Here is an 18,218-nt window from a genome sequence, read left to right on the forward strand (position 1 = left end):
TTGAGGGAGCACAACGTAGGTACGTGTCAAGGAGTCCAAGAGTTCCATCCAACCCGCCTAAACCCCATTTACAATACCGCTACACATCTTCAGACGCGCGGTGCTGCATGCAGTCCTTGTCATCCTGCATTGCGGCCGTCCGTGGACTTTCCCCATATGTATCTCCCAGGTTATGGGGCCCTCCTACACAATCGGTTCTGCGTTTCACGTCCCTGGGCTCCATGCAAGCCCTTCCACACAAAAACTGCTAATGTCCTACAACGTACGCGCACCGGATTTTCAGCCGAGCTGGCCGTATTGTATATCACGTTCAGGTTCATTGGGTATTGGTTCCAGATCCGTGTCCGCACGCCTCCCCACCCTAATACACCAACGCGCACAGTAAGACGACACAAATAACAGTGCTGCTGCTGCTGCAGTATAACACGCAACATCAGAGCCTGTGGTCACGATAGTCCACATTTCGCATCCAAAAGTAAACAGCATAGTTCAAACCTCACCTACATCTTGCACTCCTTTCCCCGCTCGTCCAAACAAACACGTGGTCCGCATATGTCAACACAACTCCCAGAATTGCCATTCAGGTCCCCCACGTCCATGTCCCCCAAATCCTACGTTCAGTAGTCCGATTCCTGCGGGAAATCCAAGAATGTGCCGCCCTGGTGCGTCCCAGGGTCCGGGTACGGTCGGTGCCACTCGCCACCGCTCTGCGGATCACCAAACGGCAGCTCCACCTTGTTGGCCCATTCGTGGGCGCAGTACAACACGCCCTTCTCCGTTGCATTAAGGCCACAGCAGGGCTCCTGTGGGCGATAAGACTTGGGCGGGAAGCTGCGCGGCTTGCCATAGCGAAGTGTCCATTCAAAACCCTTGTTGATCATGTCTGCATACATGAGCGGAAGGGCAAAAGGCAGAGGGCAGCCCTGGTCACTTTAGGATCGACCCAGTTCACGCGCAAGGACGGAAAGCAAGAATGCCAAAAAGAGAGGCCGCGTTGGCAACTGCCCCGAGAATGGGCAGCCCATGTCCATAATGCTCCTGTCTTGCGGACAGCCCTTTTGCTGACCATGATTCCTAAAAATTCAAGTAATTTTCCGGCGGGCTCGTGACATGCGCAGCAATATGGCTGCGCATGCAGCTGGGGGGCGTGGGCGCCCGGAGATGGCAACAACATCAAGCCGATCTCGTAAGAAGTTGGGGCGTGAAATGCATAACGCACCAGCACATCACTCAGTCTGCCGGCTACGGCACACGTTGATGGTAGTGAAAATAATGTTCTGCATTTGACTTCTTCAACCTTTACATAATTACGGCTCAATTACTTAAACACCTATGCAACGCGTGCCGCCTCTGGTAAGCCTTTGCACCTTATCATGGCATGGTATGGTGGTTGCAAGAGCCTGCAGCCGCGATATGGCGCGATGCAGTTGTCACAGACCGTGGCAAAATTGCTAAACTCCAGCAGTCAGCGCACCTGCCGCTCGCTGCTGCAGGACGGCTGCGCTTGCCACGTACGGGAAGCCGTACTCCAGCTGGATCTGCTTGGCCGTCATGCCACTCAGCTTCGTCAGGCACTGACGCAGCGTGGGGTCATAGTTCTTGCCTATCCTGCCGTTTTCCACGTAGCACCTGTAGTCGAGAACCACCATGGGGTTGAGAGACCGCCGTACTTTTGCGTTCCGAATCTTGAAGGCCGTGTTGCCACCCCACCTGCATGTAGCACCAAGTGGCGCGAAGGGCGGGAGGAAGCTCAGGACAGAGCACGTGGTGAGCGACGCGATTGCAGCACGATACAACACAACCTCCGGCACAGCTATTGTAACAAGGGAGCGCGGAAGCATGCACCTCGGGAGACCACACCCAGCGTGCGACATAATCAGACCGCGCCTGACGCAGGCCAAGAACAGCTACCCGAACTGTTAGCGCCCTAACGGAAAGACCAAGAATATCCTCAACAAGCGAATTTTTTATGGAATTCTACGTGCTAAACGGCGACTGTGGGTTAAGAAGCCCTTGGAGTAGGGGTACGGAAATACACAGCCAAGTGACTGGGAACAAAGACGGCGGCCTCAGCTTGCCATGTGGACCAATAGACGCACGGTGGCCAGACTGGGAGGGCTGACAAAGCTGGCCTAGGCCGCATCATGGGACTGGTGCTGCACACCGCGGGGTTGACGTAATTCATGTAGCTGCTGCAGTAGCAAGAGCACTGCAGCTCTCCTCCAAACCCCCTTGACAACAACAACAACAACAACAACAAAACCGTTACACATCAGACTGCACAACCCAACTGCAAGTGAAAACGATTGCTCCCTTCTGCCGCGACCAGCCATGGTCGACTTGTCAAGTTATCCCCCACCGCCTCCCCCCACGCCCCGAACTGCCCAAAGTTCCGTTCCCTATGCCCGTAGCATAGGTCGCCCTCTAGGAGTCCTATGCCAAGAGCACCCGCTTACTTTATAACCATGTTTTTCTGGGTCCCCGGCAGAAAGATTGAGTCCATGGCGCAGTTCACCCAGCTGAACTGCAGGGCCTGCAGGTTATCAATCAGCTTGATCTCGCCCGTCTCCGTTAGAAAAACGTTCTGCGAGTGTCTGTCGCACTGGCTAGTGAGCAAGTCGTATATGGCCGCCCGCACCACTCGCGTTCGGTTGAGTCGCTTGTCCATGACCGTGAGGAGGCTTCCCGTCACAAAGTTGCGCGTGTGCCTGTAGGAGATCTGGTTGAGAGACAGGCCCTCCGCACGCTCCATCCATAGGCCGTCCCACCACACGTGCAGGCCGTGGCCAGGCACCACGGCGTTGACGCGTCCGGGCCACACCTGCAGACGCCGGATAGGACCGGCGTCGGGGACATGGTCGTGCGGGGGGGGGAAAAGGCGAATCACGAGCGAGTGAAGCTGCTGCCAAGGAAAGAGTGCTGGTGTGGGGGAGAGCGGGGTGAACGCAGGGGAAGACACGGCTGCCGGGCATGAACACGGTATGAGTCGCTTGCATGGGATGACAAGAGTAAACGTCTCCTCGCACATGGGGAGGTTGGCACCCAGCGACGCACGGGTCCAGTCTGGGCTAGAGACACAGTGGCCGCGCATCCTTGTGTACGTTTTGTGGGATCCATGCTCCATCGCAAGGCGCCGCGAAGGTGCCAACAACAGTAGCAACACAGCATCACCACCACAAAAATAGGTGACACATGTACAATCAACCACGAGCCCCTAGCGCACCCATTACAGACCGTCACCACTGCCACAATTACCGCCGGCATCGGAAGACAGCCCAGCGCCTGCTCGGTTGTAGCATCTAGCACAGCGGCACCGCACGTGTGTGCCCTGTCCCTGGCCCATAACTACCCCTCCGCCCCTCCCACCAACTCACTTCCCTCCTTGCCCAAATCCGAATTTTCACCTGAACCCCATCGCCTGCAAACGCCTCCCAAGCGTCATCTTACATTGCTTTTCGTGCTATACCCAACTGTCCCAGTGCCCTTTAAAAATCCGACTGATTACGTATTCCTGTCCCCAAACCATACATAGCCTACACAGCAAACCGGCCTCACCTTAATCGTGACGTCCATCAGACCGCACTCCTCCATGACCTTCTGCTGCGCCATCAGGAACTGCACCGCCTTGGCGCCCTCCCCTGTGTTGCTGCAGCGCCAAGAGAACGTGCCGTGCACCTTGTCAATAGGCATGCACCACACCTTGATCACCGCCCGCTGGCCCGTGGTTCCCGCATCCGGAAGATCTGCGACACAACCGCGACGCGCGGGTTGCTGAAATCGCTATCATCACACATCACACATCATCACATCACACACAGCACGTCATAAACCGCATACCATCGCTGTGCCACGGGCGGATCAGCTGTGCCAGCCGCTGGATTAGCTGTGCCAGCTGCTGCCGCATCAGCTGAGACAACCCCTCGCATGTAACCGAGTACCCGAGCGCACTCTGGAGCGATGCCTCCTGGACTGCGACCGCACGCGACAGTCAGAGGACACGACCCACCAAGCAGGACGCGTTGGGTACCTGTACTGTATGATGCAATCATCTCCATTACCTAACGCCAGCTGCTATGGCTGTATCGTCAAGGCCCGTGAGATGCCTGTTGCATCGGATCTACCACCTCCATTCTTCAGCCAGCAGATCAACCCTCCCACCACCAACGCCTCCAGCGGCGAAGGGGTTTCCTCACATGCCGCAAGCAAGCACCGTAGCATCGCAACAGTGCCTTTGATTGGGGCCCACACCGTGCGAGCCCAACGCAGAATGTTGGCCAATAAAATAGCCAACACGACACTCTCCATGGGCACCAAAAATCTAGGTGGGCCTTAGTGCGTGTCAGCAGGGTTAAAGCCAACAGACCGAACCAACGCCGCTGAGAGCTTCGTGAGTCCGTCTTTTTTGAGTTAGGTCGCTACTCTAGGCTGGTTGCCGGAAAGGCTTTGCGGTTCTCGTTAGGGTATAATATTACACACTCGCTGCACGATGCTACTGCCGCAGCTGTTGCTGCTGCTGCTGCTCCAAGCGCTGCTGGTGTTTTGCTTCTGCCGTTGTTGCTACTACACTTGCTGCTGCACGCGCTGTCGCTGGTCCTGGCAGTGATTCTGGTGATGATGGCGGTGTCGGATATACGCTGGTGCTATGTGGCTGTGGCTTTCATAATCCCTAATGCTGCTGTTGTTTGCCCGTTGGAAGGCCTCTAGACATGCGGGTCCTTCGTCACCGTCTTTACCACGGGCGAGTAGTACAACGGTAAAGTGAAGTCCGCGACCTCGAAGTGAAGCCTAATATCCCGGCTCAGGAGGTTGAGGTTGTCCTTACCGGCTAGGAAGAGCCACTCCGGCGAAGCGCCCACTTCGGCCCGCAACGTCTGGCCGTGCGCCGCGGTGACCACGCCCTGGAGGGGTTCGATCTGGGTATCGCAGCCGTAGCATTCAGTGCAATTGGGTTTGGAGCTCTTCAGAGCGATCTCCTCCTTTTGTGGCATGATGTGGAACTGGAAGTCTGGCGGCACGTACATGGGTTCCGCTGCCGCCTGTAGGGTCCTGCCGTTGGGCCCACCATCTGTTTGTGAGGCTGCATGGGCATAAGGCCCAGCCTGGTCTGCTGAGAGGTCGGCCCCTGACGAGGAATCAGCTGTGGCGGCTGTTGCTGATGCCAAGTTGCGTGACGCCAGCTGCGACGCGGCGGCGTCTCCTGCGCCGTGGAAGGAGCCCTGAGCCAGCAGTCGCCGGCCACTGGGCTTACCAGTGTGGCATTTTTGACATAAGTAGCAGTCGTCGATGTGGGGAAGCGGATCCTGGGGGGTTGTATTGATGCAGGCATAAGCGCGCGAGTGAGTTTGTACATCGTCTAATGACCTGGTAGGCGTCAGAAGCAACGGGAGACACGGGTCAGCGACCGGTTTATGTAGGTTGGCAATTGGGGCTCACCGCAAATGTTGATGTTCTTAAGAGAATCCAGATCGAGGCCAGCGACCAAAGCACGCCGCGCAACGGCGCGACTATCCGGCCGACGGGTGCCATTACTGGCTGTCTTCTATATGTCTAGCGGTCATACATTGTGTTAGTCCTGTATCAGCCGAAGGCAACGCGCAATTAAGTCGCCGCTCCCGATGGAACACAGCAGTTGCGTTAACTCCGAATGGCGGCAGTGCGATCTTTAGCTATAGATCATTAATAATAGTTACTTGTCGCTTTGTCATAGAAACAATTAGCTTGGGAGCTTTGGTATGAGTTATAACGGCCACGGTCCGTACTGTAACAAACGTAGCGAGCAGTTGCTCTGCCGTGACTATCCAGGATAGGCCTTACACGGCCATATATTATGATGGGAATCAAGCAATGAACTTAAACAGTTGTTGATTGGAAACTACTGTTGTGAGTCCTTCACGTGCGTTTTACACTTCAGGCTGGACTGTCAGGATGGTACCCCGGATAGTGCATAACTTTTGTTTTTTTTAAGCGTGCGCATTTAACCTCAGGTGGTGCGCTGTCAACCACTTTGGCACCAAGTTTGATGTTCTTTCTTGGGAAAGCCCACCATATCGCCAGCAGCAGCAAGCCATAAGCCACTCTCGTCGTCATTGCTTGTACAGAATAACGGCTTCATAGCTGGATACAAGCCAAATATCAGCAAGGCGGCTCGACGGAGGCCGTCTTCCCTCCGGGCGGAGCGCGCGTTGCAAAGCGCGATATTGGACGCCATGGGGGATTCCCCTAGCTCCCCCACGGACTTAGCCCAAGATGCGGCAACCAAACCGCCTTTCGTCCTCGACCTCAGCATCGTGCTGCCGTACATGCAGTACCGTAAGAAGCTGCGCTTGTGAGTGGCATAATTGGTTCGCACGTACCGAGAGCTGTACGGGGGGGGTACAGCTGCACCTCACCATGAAAGGGCTTATAGATTTCTGCAGATGCAAACACACGCAAACGCACAAACCTTGCGAACCTCTAGGTCCATTGAGTTCGCTAACACGCACTACGACACGAGCTTTACAAAAAGGGCCCCTTGCCATACTGCTGGAAGGGGTCATTCCGCTATTGGAACGCTACCCTACCTCACGAGCTATCGCCTGTTAGCTACGAGCAGCTATATTAGACACGACGAGCCCTCCGCCCTCTTGAAAGTCCGGGGGGGAAAGGGAGTCCTTTAGGGCTCTCTACTGGCATACGGCACCGATGGCGGCGGCGGCGGCAGCACGTGCAATGCCAACGCCCCGCCGCCGGCTCCACCAGCCCCAGTTGAACCGAAACTTGGGAATCGTAAGCGGACCGCAGCTGCCGCCGGGGTTTGTCGCCGCTGCCGCCGCCATTTGTACACGGATTTCGCGAGATGCGGATTCCGACCCACCTCACCCACGTGTGTTTTGGGCGGGTTGTCCCAAGCCCTTTCCCCCGGGGTTGGGGCCTTGGATGTGTCGGCTGTGGACCCTCTGCTGCTCCTTTGCATGGCTCCGCCCACCCACCGTCCCACCCACCGTCCGGGCGCGATTCTGTCGGTGACTGTTGGCGGTCGGACTGGGTGGGAACAGATTAACAACAACGGCAACGACAACAACAACGGCAACGACAACAACAACTGCAACGACAACAACAACGGCAACGACAACAACGGTCCCGGCCGGTCAGGGTCAGGAGGGGAGGGATTTCGGTGTGGTAAGCGGGAGCAGGCGGCGTCTGTGAGCCGTGCCTTTTCCGGGCTTTATAGGGGGGCGCCGTGCTGGCTTGTCATCCCCCCCGCGGCTATAGGTGTTTTTGCTGTGTCTCGCGCTGGGCTGCATCCGAGAGCCCGCAACCCCCAGGAGGAGACTGACGTGCGGACCAGTTTCGCCTCGTTTGTGAGTGGACCGGCGAGGTAATGGTGGCCACCCTCGGGAAGTGTTCGTTGTTCGTTGCTCGTGGTAGTTGAACAGCTGGCCTTCGAGGACCAGTGTGCGAGTACTCGCTTTGTGTTGGTCTTTTCTGTGCAACCGTATCTCGGCTTTTGTGGTGTGTCGTCTCAGGCCCGTGGTCCTCCGTGTATCTCTTGCCTTGCTGGCTGCGTGGGGCCCTGGTTTTTTGAGTGTGTAGAGGAGGCCCCCGAGTAGAGCCCCTGCCCCCGGTGGTGTTTTCTTCTTGTTCTTGTTTTGGCGGTCAAGAGGGACGAGAGCGCGTGAATAGGCAGGCCAGGCGAAGTGGCGCCTTTCGTGCGGTTCTTGTATAGATCGGTTCGCAGTCTTCTGCGCCGCTGTGTTGCCTAGCCAGGGGCTGGGAGAGTGTCCCGGTTGGCGTGAGTGAGGGAATGAGGCGCGCGCGGAGGAACAGACGGACGTAAAGCCGCGCGCCCATCCCTGCGCTGTGTTTCGGCCCGGTCAGGGCCCCCGGTGCTCGTCCTTTATCGGGCGAGCCGCCCACAGTGTAACACCCCATCAACAACAACAACGGCAACGACAACAACAACGGCAACGACAACAAGAACAACAACAATGGCAACAACAACGGTAGCCGCGCGCCCCCCTGCACTGCTGCTGTGTTTCGGCCCCCCCCGGTCCGGTCAGGGGCCACTCCCCCCGGTGCTTGTCGTGCTCCTTTCTCAGGACGAGCTTTGCCCACACAGTGTATCCACCCTCTCACCGTCAACAACAACAACAATAATAATAAGAACAACAACGCCAACAACCACCCTGTCGGTACATTATCGGTTCCTACCTCCTTTCCGTTGTCGGTTATGAAGACCTGTCATCGATTGCGGTGAAGGACTTGTTAGCGCCTGCTGCGAATGGATCACACTGTTGGGTGCCATGGCAAGGCGGGCTGGCGTTAGGGAGGAGGGGGAAGAACCGCCGAACCGCTCCCACATGTCTCACGACGTGGGCGGCCGCCCAGGCCCGGGAGGGCGCTCAGCGCACCACTGCTCCGCAACCGCAGCGCCTCCCGCACCACCAGACGACCCACCCCAAGTGGAGGCAAAGTTTACTCTTACGGGCCCCTCCTTACCTCCGTTCCCCATCCATATCCCCCTGCCATCCGTACCTACCTACCTACCTACCTACCTACCTGCCTACCTGCCTGCCCACCGTACCTACCTACATACATACCTCACCTTTAGCCATATTTGCGGTTGTCCCAAATCCTTCCTTCATTTTTCCCCTCGCATATATTGTCCAATGTCTGTTCTCCCATGCTCCCTCCCTCTGCTCCACTCCACTACCCCTCGTGATCCCCGTACCGTCCGATACAGTTTTAACGGCATGTACACCCCAAACGACAAGTACCGCTTGACGCTCATGCTGCTGGCCATTTTGGTACTATGGACATTTGGTTCGGGCTTCTTCATTCGTACGGCCAACGCGTACGACTTCGGTGTCGTACTTTCTTTATCTTACAGCTTTCCCAACGGGGCGCCGAGCTCGGCCAGCGCGGTCGCCGTTAACGTCATAATGTACGTGGTCATGATGCTGGTCGTCATTCTTGTTTCCGTACACATCAACAGATACGACCCATTCTTACAGGTCAGTGGCGGTGGTGAACAGACAGACAGACAGACAGACAGACAGACAGACTGACTGCTGGCCGTCATGGGGTGGCTCACACAAACATCTCTTGAGGTTCAGTGCTTCGCAGACTGATGGCGTGGCGAAGATGTGACACGGAGGTTGCGGTGGTTATGGTACGGTTATGGTAGCCACACAACCAGGAGTTTCGGTAATAGTAGTGCTGGTGGTTACGGTGGTGGTTGTAATTACCGTACGTCGCATGTGACGGGGCGGTTGCCATCTCTCCATCGCGCATATACCTGTCTTGTTTACTTGTGCTTATTATGTAGGCAACGTAACCTGTCCGGCGGCGCAGGTATTGGGCATCACCTGTGTGGCGCTGTTTGGAATCGTACTCAGTCGTCGTACACATGCACCAGCTTTAGAGGACCTGGGCGATCATACGGCAAGCAGTGGGAGTTTCTTTCTTACTCAGGACTTGGTCATGCAGGTGAGGCGCAGGGGACAGGATTGGGGAGTCACTGCCTCAGGTCCGTCTCCGCTCCTACCCCCTCTCCTACCCCCTCTCCTACCTCCTCTCCTACCTCCTCTCCTACCTCCGTTCGCAGCAGACCTAAGACTCCGTAATCACGACTGGATTAGATGTTAAAACCGTGAGGTCTTATAAAAGCCCAGCCTGCAAATCCGAGAGGAGACCGTACCTCCTTCCCGTCGCCCCACGTACACCCCCACAGCGCCACCAACTATTTATCCTCTCCGCATACCCCGCCGGCGTCCTCCGCGTCCAGATCTTCGTGTGGATGGCCCTGCTGCACATGGCGGTGCTGTCAACCATGCGCCGCATCATGCCGCTGATGGTGCGGCACAACTGGCTGTTAGTGCGCTGCAAGATTACGGAACGACGAGATCTACTGGACCCGGCCGCCGTGGCGTCGCTCATCGACTTCCCGCCCGGCTACAGCCCGACACCCGACAGGCGTGTGGCGGCTTGCTACATCCGCTACATCTCTCCCTGGTAAAGTGAAGTCACAGCGATTTTTAAACTTTTACGGCTGGGTTTAGTGAGGCAGTGCCGTGCCGTGATAAGCTGGGATGAGGGGGCCGTTTACGTTTTTTCAGAGGCTGCAGATGATCGGGTGTATTGAACTGGTCGGTTGTTTAGAGGGAACATCGTTGGAAAAAAGATGGCCGCCTATGGAGAGCTGTTAGGTTGGCTGTACGTCATTTCCGGATGCCTCTGCTGATGCGCTTTCTCCCGGGGTGGCTGACGAGATGGGCTTCCCCTCAACACCTCCTCACACCACCTCACACCTCCTCACACCTCCTCACACCGCCTCACACATCCTCACACCCCCCTCAGGTGGGCCCCCTTCTTGGGCCACTACGAGTCCATCACCTACGTGGGGGAGCTGGACGCGGGTGGCCACCCCAGCGGCTACGGCGAGTGGCGCGACACACACTGGCACGGGGAGCACCTGACGGGGTTCTGGCACGGCGGGCTGCCCACCGGCCCATTCCGCAGCCGGGAGACAGGGTCCGCCTCGGGCTTTGTGAACCTGCGCATCGCCTACTTCCGAAATCGAGGAGAGGCGCTGCGCAAGGCGGCGTGCCTGCCGCGACTGAAGCCGGTAGGGCTGGGCATAGGCTTGCGATTTTAGATAGATTTTACGATTTTTGAGGGTCGTCTCTCCCGCTTCGCTGTGCTCCGCTGTTCTTAAAACATATATGCTCTTATATATGTCTGTCTGTCTGTCTGTCTGTCTGTCTGTCTGTCTGTCTGTCTGTCTGTCTGTCTGTCTGTCTGTCTGTCTGTCTGTCTGTCTGTCTGTCTGTCTGTCTGTCTGTCTGTCTGTCTGTGTATGTGTGTATGCGTGTATGTATGCACATCCCCCCGAGCCCCGCAGCTCCAGTTCGGTATCGTGGCCTGTGAGGTGTCCACATCCGGGGCCTGGTTCAAGTCCCTGCCGCGAGTGCGGGAGCTGCTGCCGCCAGTGGACATAGCGGAGGGGCTTATTGCGGAGGAGGACGCGGCGATTGAGGAGGGCCGCGTGGCGCCCGCCGCGGTGCACCGCCCGGTGCGGTCGCTGACCGTCCCGACGGGGATGCCAGGCATGCGGCATGCAGCCACGGGCGCGGCTGGCGGCGGCAGCGGCAGCGGCGGCGGCGACGGCAGAGGCATGACGGCGGAAACGGAGAGGGTTCGATCCAGCGGCAGCGGCGCAGCCGCTGCCCCTGCTTGCGTCGGCATCTTGAAGCGGCACGACGGCGAGGCGGCTGCCCTCGCAGCTGCTGCTACAGCTGCCGCGGTCGGTAATGGCAATGTCGGAGTCCACTTCCCCGACAGCCGAACAGGCGAACATGAGCGGACGGTGCTGCCACGGCGTCATCATACCGCTGGCGCCATGAATGATCCCGCCCCTCATCCCCAGCAAGTACTGCCCTTACACAGCAACAGCAACAGCAGCAGCAGCAGCAGCACGCCAGGCCAGGACCTTACACTCCAAAATGCCATTTCCGCGGCATGCGGCCCCGCCACCGCCACCGCCACCACAGTAACAGCAGCAACAGCAGCAGAAGCAGTAGCATCAACCTCTGTTGCTACAGCGCCCGCATTAGGGGCACTGCCTCCTGGTAGTTATTTCGCCGCCATGACGGAGCAGCTACCACCTAGCCTGAGTTTGGACAGCGCGATACGCGCGGCTGTAGCTGCCCCGGCAGTAGCCGCCTCCGTGGACTCGCGCACCACCAAGGCGGCAGCCGCCGCCGCCACCCGGACTAGTACGGGCTTAACGGGCACTGGTGCTGGCGGTAGCCCGGCGCCGCTGGCGGCGGCAGCGCGCATCGGCAGACTGATGCGAACCTTGACTCCCCTGAGCCAGTTAATGACGGTCGTACCACGGCGCGTCAGCGGCGGCGATACCAGGGAGAGAGGCGGAGGCGATTTCGGCACCGGCGTCGCTTCGCGGGAGAGAGCCCATGGCTCGAGGAACCTGAACGGGCTCATCGAAGCGGAGAGGGCGCTGCGTGCGCCGTCGTTGCGGCATCCAGGTGGCTGTGGCTGTAATGGCGGTGGCGGTGCTTGCTCGGTTCCGACGTCTTCCATGGCGTCATCGCCGCCGCCACCGGCTTCGGCTCCGACTGCTTCACTCGTAACCGGCCTTGGCCACGTGCCGCGTCTGGTGAGCATGCTGATGCCGCTACAACCCTCGCAGAAGACATCCACGAAACACGGCCACAATCGCGACAGAGCACGTGAAGGTGCGGCCAAGGCGGCCAGGCCGGCGGCGGGCACGGCGGGGCCCGGCGGCAGGGTCGACGGCGGGCAGGGCGGCAGCTGGGACATGGCCGGAATAAGGCCCTGGGGCCCAAGAAGGCAGTGGGGCCCGGGCTGGGGCTCTGGTACTCGCTCCCGAGAACTCCGCAATGCACCCGGGGTCACTGAGGCCATGGCGGCAGAGGTTGCGCCGGCGGCAGCGTCGCCGAGGAGCAGCTCTGTACGGATGAGGCTTCGGGTGCGGTCGGCGGCGGCGCGGATGGGATCCGGCTTGGCGACGCCGTCGGGAGGGGTTAGAGACGGGCGGCTGTCCCTAGTTGGTCGCCTCCGTCAGATGCAGACGGTGAACCCGGCGGCGCCGTCGAGCACCGCAGCGGCGGCACCGGCGTTTGCTGACGGTCCCGGCGGTCCTGTGCATCATAGGGCCCTCCTGAGCTTCATCCGTTCCGCGCAGCCCGTTGTTGCGACGGGTCAGAGCGGTGACGTCGCCGCCGGCAGGACGCGACCTGACGGCGCGACCGCCGCTGCCGTCAGCAGCCGGGGCGCGTATAGCTGCATGGAAGGGAACCAAAGCACGGCGACCCGTGGGTCAAGGTTGCGACTCAGATTGGAATCGGTAAGGCTGGGCCCCGGACGGGCTGCGGGGACGCCTGGCATGTACCGCGAGCCGGTACGACGGCTGGCAGCGACTGCGGCGGCTGCGGCGGCGGGCACTTCGGGGGTGGCGGCAGCTCTGGGAGAGATGGACAAGATCCAGCGCCAGGCCTCCTCGCAGCCTCCGCTGATGTTTAGCTTTGACCAGTGAGACCTGCGTGTGTGTGTTGTGTGTGTGTGTGCGTGTGCGTGTGTGCGTGTGTGTGTGCGTGTGTGCGTGTGTGTGCGTGTGTGTGTGTGTGTGTGTGTGTGTGTGTATGTGTGTGTGTGTGTGAGAGAGAGGAAACGTTTCTCCTCCGATCCTAAACCCACGCTGACGTCCTCTTGCACAGCTGTATGGAACTCATAGATACATATAAACATACAGACGGGCGGGCGCTTCTTCCGGGCGTCCGGCGACAAAACGCTTTAGCTGCTTGCCATCTTGTTCGTGTGCTTGGGGGCGCTGGGCTCCGTACCGATAGCAGGCTCGGGCTTTCTCTTCTCGTGAATTTCCTAGGGTATCGCGTGGTTTCCGTGGAGGCTTGGGGCCGCACTCCTCTAACTGGGAGAGCCCCCCCCAGGCTCGGGCCCAGGCCAATAGCTTGTATGCTTTGGACGTGACCGTTAGCAGTTGGCCCTCGAACCCCCCCCCAGGCCGCCTTCAAGTTCTGCTTCTGGTACACTTTTTCCTTGGCAGCAGCTTCACTCGTTCGTGGTTCGCCTTTCCCCCCCTCCCAGGCCGCCTGAGGCGCTGTTGTTCGTACACGGCTTGGGAGTGGACATGCACAAGGCCCTGCGCCACTACGCACAGATGATGGCGCTGATTGGCTTCCCGCCGTACATCACGCCGGTGGTATTCTCCTGGCCGTCCTCCGTCCCCGTCGCGTATTTCTGTGTGGGTGTGTGTGTGGGGGGTCTGGAGCAGTCCTGTGCGGGTCGTGTTCCTCAAGCATCATCCCCATATCCCGTCATCCCCTCATCCCCTATCCCCCTATCCCCCCTATCCCCACATCCCCTCACCCCCCTCTCCCCCTCTCCCCATTACCATGCTGGATGTTAGCCTGGGTGGGGTTTGGAAGTGGAAGTGAGGTCGGATGGATGCCACCGGGCTGACCGCAGCTGGCCCCTCTGGTACCCGCGGCAGCCGGCTGGGCCCTGCCTGGCCCGGAGCCGCACAGACCCTGCCACCAGACATCTACACATGCAGGGCGAACGCCGTTGTACTGCAGTATACTGTGGTACGGCAAGGCCGCAAGGCTTCCAAGCCCCGAACTTAAAAAAGATATGATTGGTAATGGTTGGAAACAAACAAACAAACATACATACATACATACACACATCCTGGCACACGGCTACACACTGTTTTTTCTTTAATTACGCCTGGATCACGCCGTACAGTGCACATCCTGGTTTTCACTTCACACTTAGCATCCCGAGGTCACGGCTGTGAGCTATTTTGTACACGTCAGGCGCATCATGCTGAGGTCACCCTTTCCTTGGTACGGCACACGCCCGGTTTGCGGCTATTATGGTTGTGGTCTCTGGTGGCCCCCTCTGCAGGCTCGTTACCGCGGCGCGGAGCCTCCCGAGACGGGTCTCGCACTGGCGGCCACGGTGAGGGCCCTGGCGGCTGACGGCTTCGCGGGCCTGCACCTCCTGGTGCACAGCATGGGAACTAGGGTTCTGAACAACGCATTGCCGCATTTGGAGGCCATACTGGGGGGTGACGGAGGTGACGGCGGCGACAGAGGTGAAGGTGGCGGAGGCGCGCCGCCGCGGCCGCGGCCGCGCATGAAGCTTCGTACCGTGACGATTTGCAACCCGGACTTTGGGCTCCGTCGCTTTGTGGAAGATATGGGCCCGCGGCTGCGGGCGCTGTGTCCTCATGTGACACTGTACGGCGATACGGCAGACGGGGCACTTGCGCTGTCGGTAGGTGGCGGTTTGGGTTTGGCGGAGCTCCTCTTCTCCTGCGTCGGTTGTTGCAGCTGTAGCTGTGTAGTTTGCCTTGTTTAGAAGTTGCAGCCGTTACTTAAAAGTGGAAACCCCTAAACCCCTAAACCCCGCGAAGCTGTGAGCGGCCAGATGGGTGGGGTATAACGTTTCCGTAACCCTCGCGACTTGTTTTACGTGTTCTTGCTAGTTTACTTCAACTCTCGACGTGATGCGTCTATGCGTCTATGCGTGTACGAATATAAATATAAATGTATGTATGCGTGTATATGCGTGTATGTGTGTGTATGTATGTTGTTACAGGGTGGTTAACTTCGCCAGCGGCCCCCTTTCCCGGGGCAGTCCCTGCTCTCCCCTGCTAGAGGGGCACCCTAATCCGTCACCCCATCCGACTTCAGAATGTATTCGTTGAGTTCGGCAACTCACCACCAGCATCCAACCAAATCTAGCGGATCAACGGCGCATCAACTTAGTTCCTGGTCAGCTCGCAAGTTGATATTATCACGTCCTACACCGTCCATAAGATGGGGGGCCACCTCCCATTTCATCACTCCTCAAACACCCGAGGAGCCGGCAGGCGGATTTGAACCCGGGTCGACTGGGTCAACTGGGAGCAGAAGTCAGGCCTTAACCTCTGCCAGCCGCCTGCCTGTGTATGTATGTGGGATGTGCCAACCGCAGGAAATCGTCAACGCGCTGGCAAGGCCGTTTACTAGTGCCGGCGCGGCAATAGCGGAAGCAGGCGCCGTCGTGCCCTCGCTGGCGGCGTCCGCAGCAGCTGCCGTACACGCACGCACCATGTCGGCCGCCGCTATGGTGTACGACGGTGCGGTTGAGCTGGTTCGTTGGGAGAGGATACCTGCACCACATAACAGAAATAACAATAACAATAACAATAACAATAACAATAACAATAGTGTTAGTAAGTGCAGCAATCCCTTGTTACTGGTGCCAGAGTCGTTGTCGGCGCAACCGCGGCCACAGTTGGACAAACCGCCGCAACTACCGCCGTACAACCCTGAGGCAGCGACCGCCACTCTAGGCCAGCAGCGGTACGGCTTTCAACATCCGTCGTGCCCACACACGGCTGTGTGCAGTACCCCACAACAGCAGCAACAACAACTACAACAACAACAGAAATTACGGCGACAAATTCTGAGTAAGGCTTCGAAGTGTGGCGTGCCTGCCGTACTCGACGGCGAGCATGGCACCCATGGCGGAGAGCCGCCGCTGCCATCGCAGCAGCAGCAGCAACGGCAGCACCAGACTCAAGAGCGTCATCAGCAGTGCGGGGCCAAAGCCTCCACTGCCTTGGCGGCATCCGCCACTGCAAGCCGGACGGAGTGGTCGACTGCACGTCCCCGCGACCGCCTTCCCGGTGGTGCCGCTGCTGCGCCATTCCCGGCAGCTGCGGCGGGGTCTGAAGTTGGCACTTCACCATCAGAGCCTCAGCCGCCGCCGCCACAGCCGCAGTACGATGTGCAGCTCCCTTTCCCACCACAGGCTCCACCGCCGCCGGCCCCATCACCGCCACCGCCACCGCCACCACCGTCTCCTCAGCATCCAGCCACAGAGCCACGGCATGTCCAACGGCCTAGGCGGAACATGTCACGCCTTCAGGCGCCCCAGCCCCAGCCGCAGCCAGCTCAACTGGAGATGACGGCGGAGTCCGCCTCTGGCAGCGGCGACGCCAGCGCGGGTGGTATGGCACCCCTCGCTGACGTCCTTACCAGTGCCGTCAAGGCCTCCTCTACACCCCACGAGGTGTCGGTACCGGCGACGACGGAAGTGGTTATTACGGTTGCGGACAACGGGGTCGCGAGGCACCCCGACGGCTCGCTTACCGGCGCAGCAGTAGCGGCAGTAGCGGCGGCTCAGACCAGTGCAAACGAGCAGTCAACTCCAGATCGTCCCGTGGGTCATGCCGCCGCCGCCTCCGCCGCCGCTGCCAGGGGCACGTCTGGCGGCGGCCACGATCCCGGGGGGGGACTGTCTTGGTGGAACGAGCGAGTCGTAAACTACCGCCGCCGCCTCCACACTCCGCCGCTGTACGGCTGGCTGGAGCACAGCTTGGTGAGCTCTTGAATGGCAATGGACTATTTGCGTAGCCTTCCTGAGGAAATGAGACCGATGCGCCGGGTGGGCGAGTGTTGTGATGTTGGTGTGGGGAGGGGTGGGAGCGGGGAGGGATGGGGAGAGGCATGGGGGGAGGAGTGCGATGGATGTCTTCGCGGCTGGGCTCTGTGCTCCTCCCTAACGCCGCACGGAACCTCGTGGAGCCCCCAGGTCGTTGAGGCGGGACCCGGTTGCGGCCGTAGTGGGAAGTCGCTGACGGCGTTGTGGCGGATGGACTCTGCGTGCGGCCTTTGGCCGCTGAGGCCATTTTGCTGCGCATGGGCCGCGTCTTACCTCTCCTAGGCTTTCTTAACCCTGGTGTGGTGACTTTGTTTGGTTTGTTTGTCTTTGAACGATTTATTCAGTAAAGCCAACAGCGCAACAGGGCTGATAAGTTATGACGTTTTCCTGGTGTAAAATCCCATCCTCTTTAACTCTAAGGAAAGAACTGAGAGGAAAAAAATGATGATTTAATTTAGGAAAACATAATAAGTGGTATAATAAGCGTATTTCTTTTCATGGTGTCTGCTGCAGGGCCGGCGTATTTACCAGGTGCAGGACCCCGTATCGGGCCTTCCGCTGGACATTGCTTAAACGTCATCGCGTGATCCGTACTCACTACTAACTTATTGTGGGGAAGGCCATTGCGTCTGCGACCACACTCCCGCGGTACCCAAACCCTTCAAAGACAACTCCGATCAGCCATTTGGCTGTTAGTGGGAGGGCGGGTGGGCCGCTCGCACGGCAATCGAGTAGAGAGTACGAAAATAACCTAATGCAGTCATCGACAGCAGAAAACGTAAGCCTCCAGCCTCAGGCCGACTCTCTTACCTACCATTCATATTTTCTACCTCGTTCCCAAGACTCCGCCGCGTTGCCTCTAGTTCGACTCGTGCCACAGGTAACTTCGCTCGTCGCTACTTTGCCATTCACCTTCGCCTCCACCCAGCCTCTGCTTCTCCACAGAAGCGGCGACCTCCTTCGCCGTTGTTACGCCTCGTCTATGCGAATCCTCCTCATCCGACTGGGTCTTCTGCCTACCCGGTGCGCGCCCCTCTCTCCGCGCATCCGTCTCTCCGGTCCTCTCTAACGGTTGCCTACCTTACTGCAGGACTCGCCCCTTGCCTGTCCGTTGCCGGGTAGGCTTTTCTTGCCTTCCCCGGCCCCACTTGGGGCGCCCCTCCTTGGCTCGTCCACTACCTTACTTCCATCCGTTCCTGCCCCTCGGGGGCCCAACCCCTCCGCCCTTTCTGGGGCCCGAT

The 18,218-nt window shown here is 58.9% G+C and overlaps 2 protein-coding genes across 2 annotated transcripts; one reads left to right on the top strand and one right to left on the bottom strand.

Moving 5' to 3' along the window:
* Nucleotides 1–617: 617 nt before the first annotated feature.
* On the bottom strand, nt 618–6,087 carry VOLCADRAFT_118158 (uncharacterized protein; the record flags this gene model as incomplete). Its single annotated transcript, XM_002952817.1, has 7 exons — nt 618–883; nt 1,475–1,710; nt 2,457–2,602; nt 2,639–2,821; nt 3,556–3,743; nt 4,823–5,361; nt 6,044–6,087. 7 exons carry the CDS (start codon nt 6,085–6,087, stop codon nt 618–620), a joined length of 1,602 nt encoding a protein of 533 aa, XP_002952863.1.
* Nucleotides 6,088–6,950: 863 nt separating this feature from the next.
* VOLCADRAFT_93534 (uncharacterized protein) lies at nt 6,951–17,550 on the top strand (the record flags this gene model as incomplete). Its single annotated transcript, XM_002952747.1, has 13 exons — nt 6,951–7,158; nt 7,252–7,340; nt 8,368–8,441; nt 8,723–8,993; nt 9,334–9,468; nt 9,713–9,993; nt 10,339–10,606; nt 10,883–11,284; nt 11,729–13,053; nt 13,627–13,783; nt 14,449–14,820; nt 15,523–16,914; nt 17,491–17,550. The coding sequence occupies 13 exons, from the start codon at nt 6,951–6,953 to the stop codon at nt 17,548–17,550; spliced, it is 5,034 nt and encodes a 1,677-aa protein (XP_002952793.1).
* Between the last annotated feature and the right edge of the window lie 668 nt (nt 17,551–18,218).

Source organism: Volvox carteri (genome assembly GCF_000143455.1).
Source record: "Volvox carteri f. nagariensis unplaced genomic scaffold VOLCAscaffold_32, whole genome shotgun sequence".
In the NCBI taxonomy this organism is placed as follows: Eukaryota; Viridiplantae; Chlorophyta; class Chlorophyceae; order Chlamydomonadales; family Volvocaceae; genus Volvox; species Volvox carteri.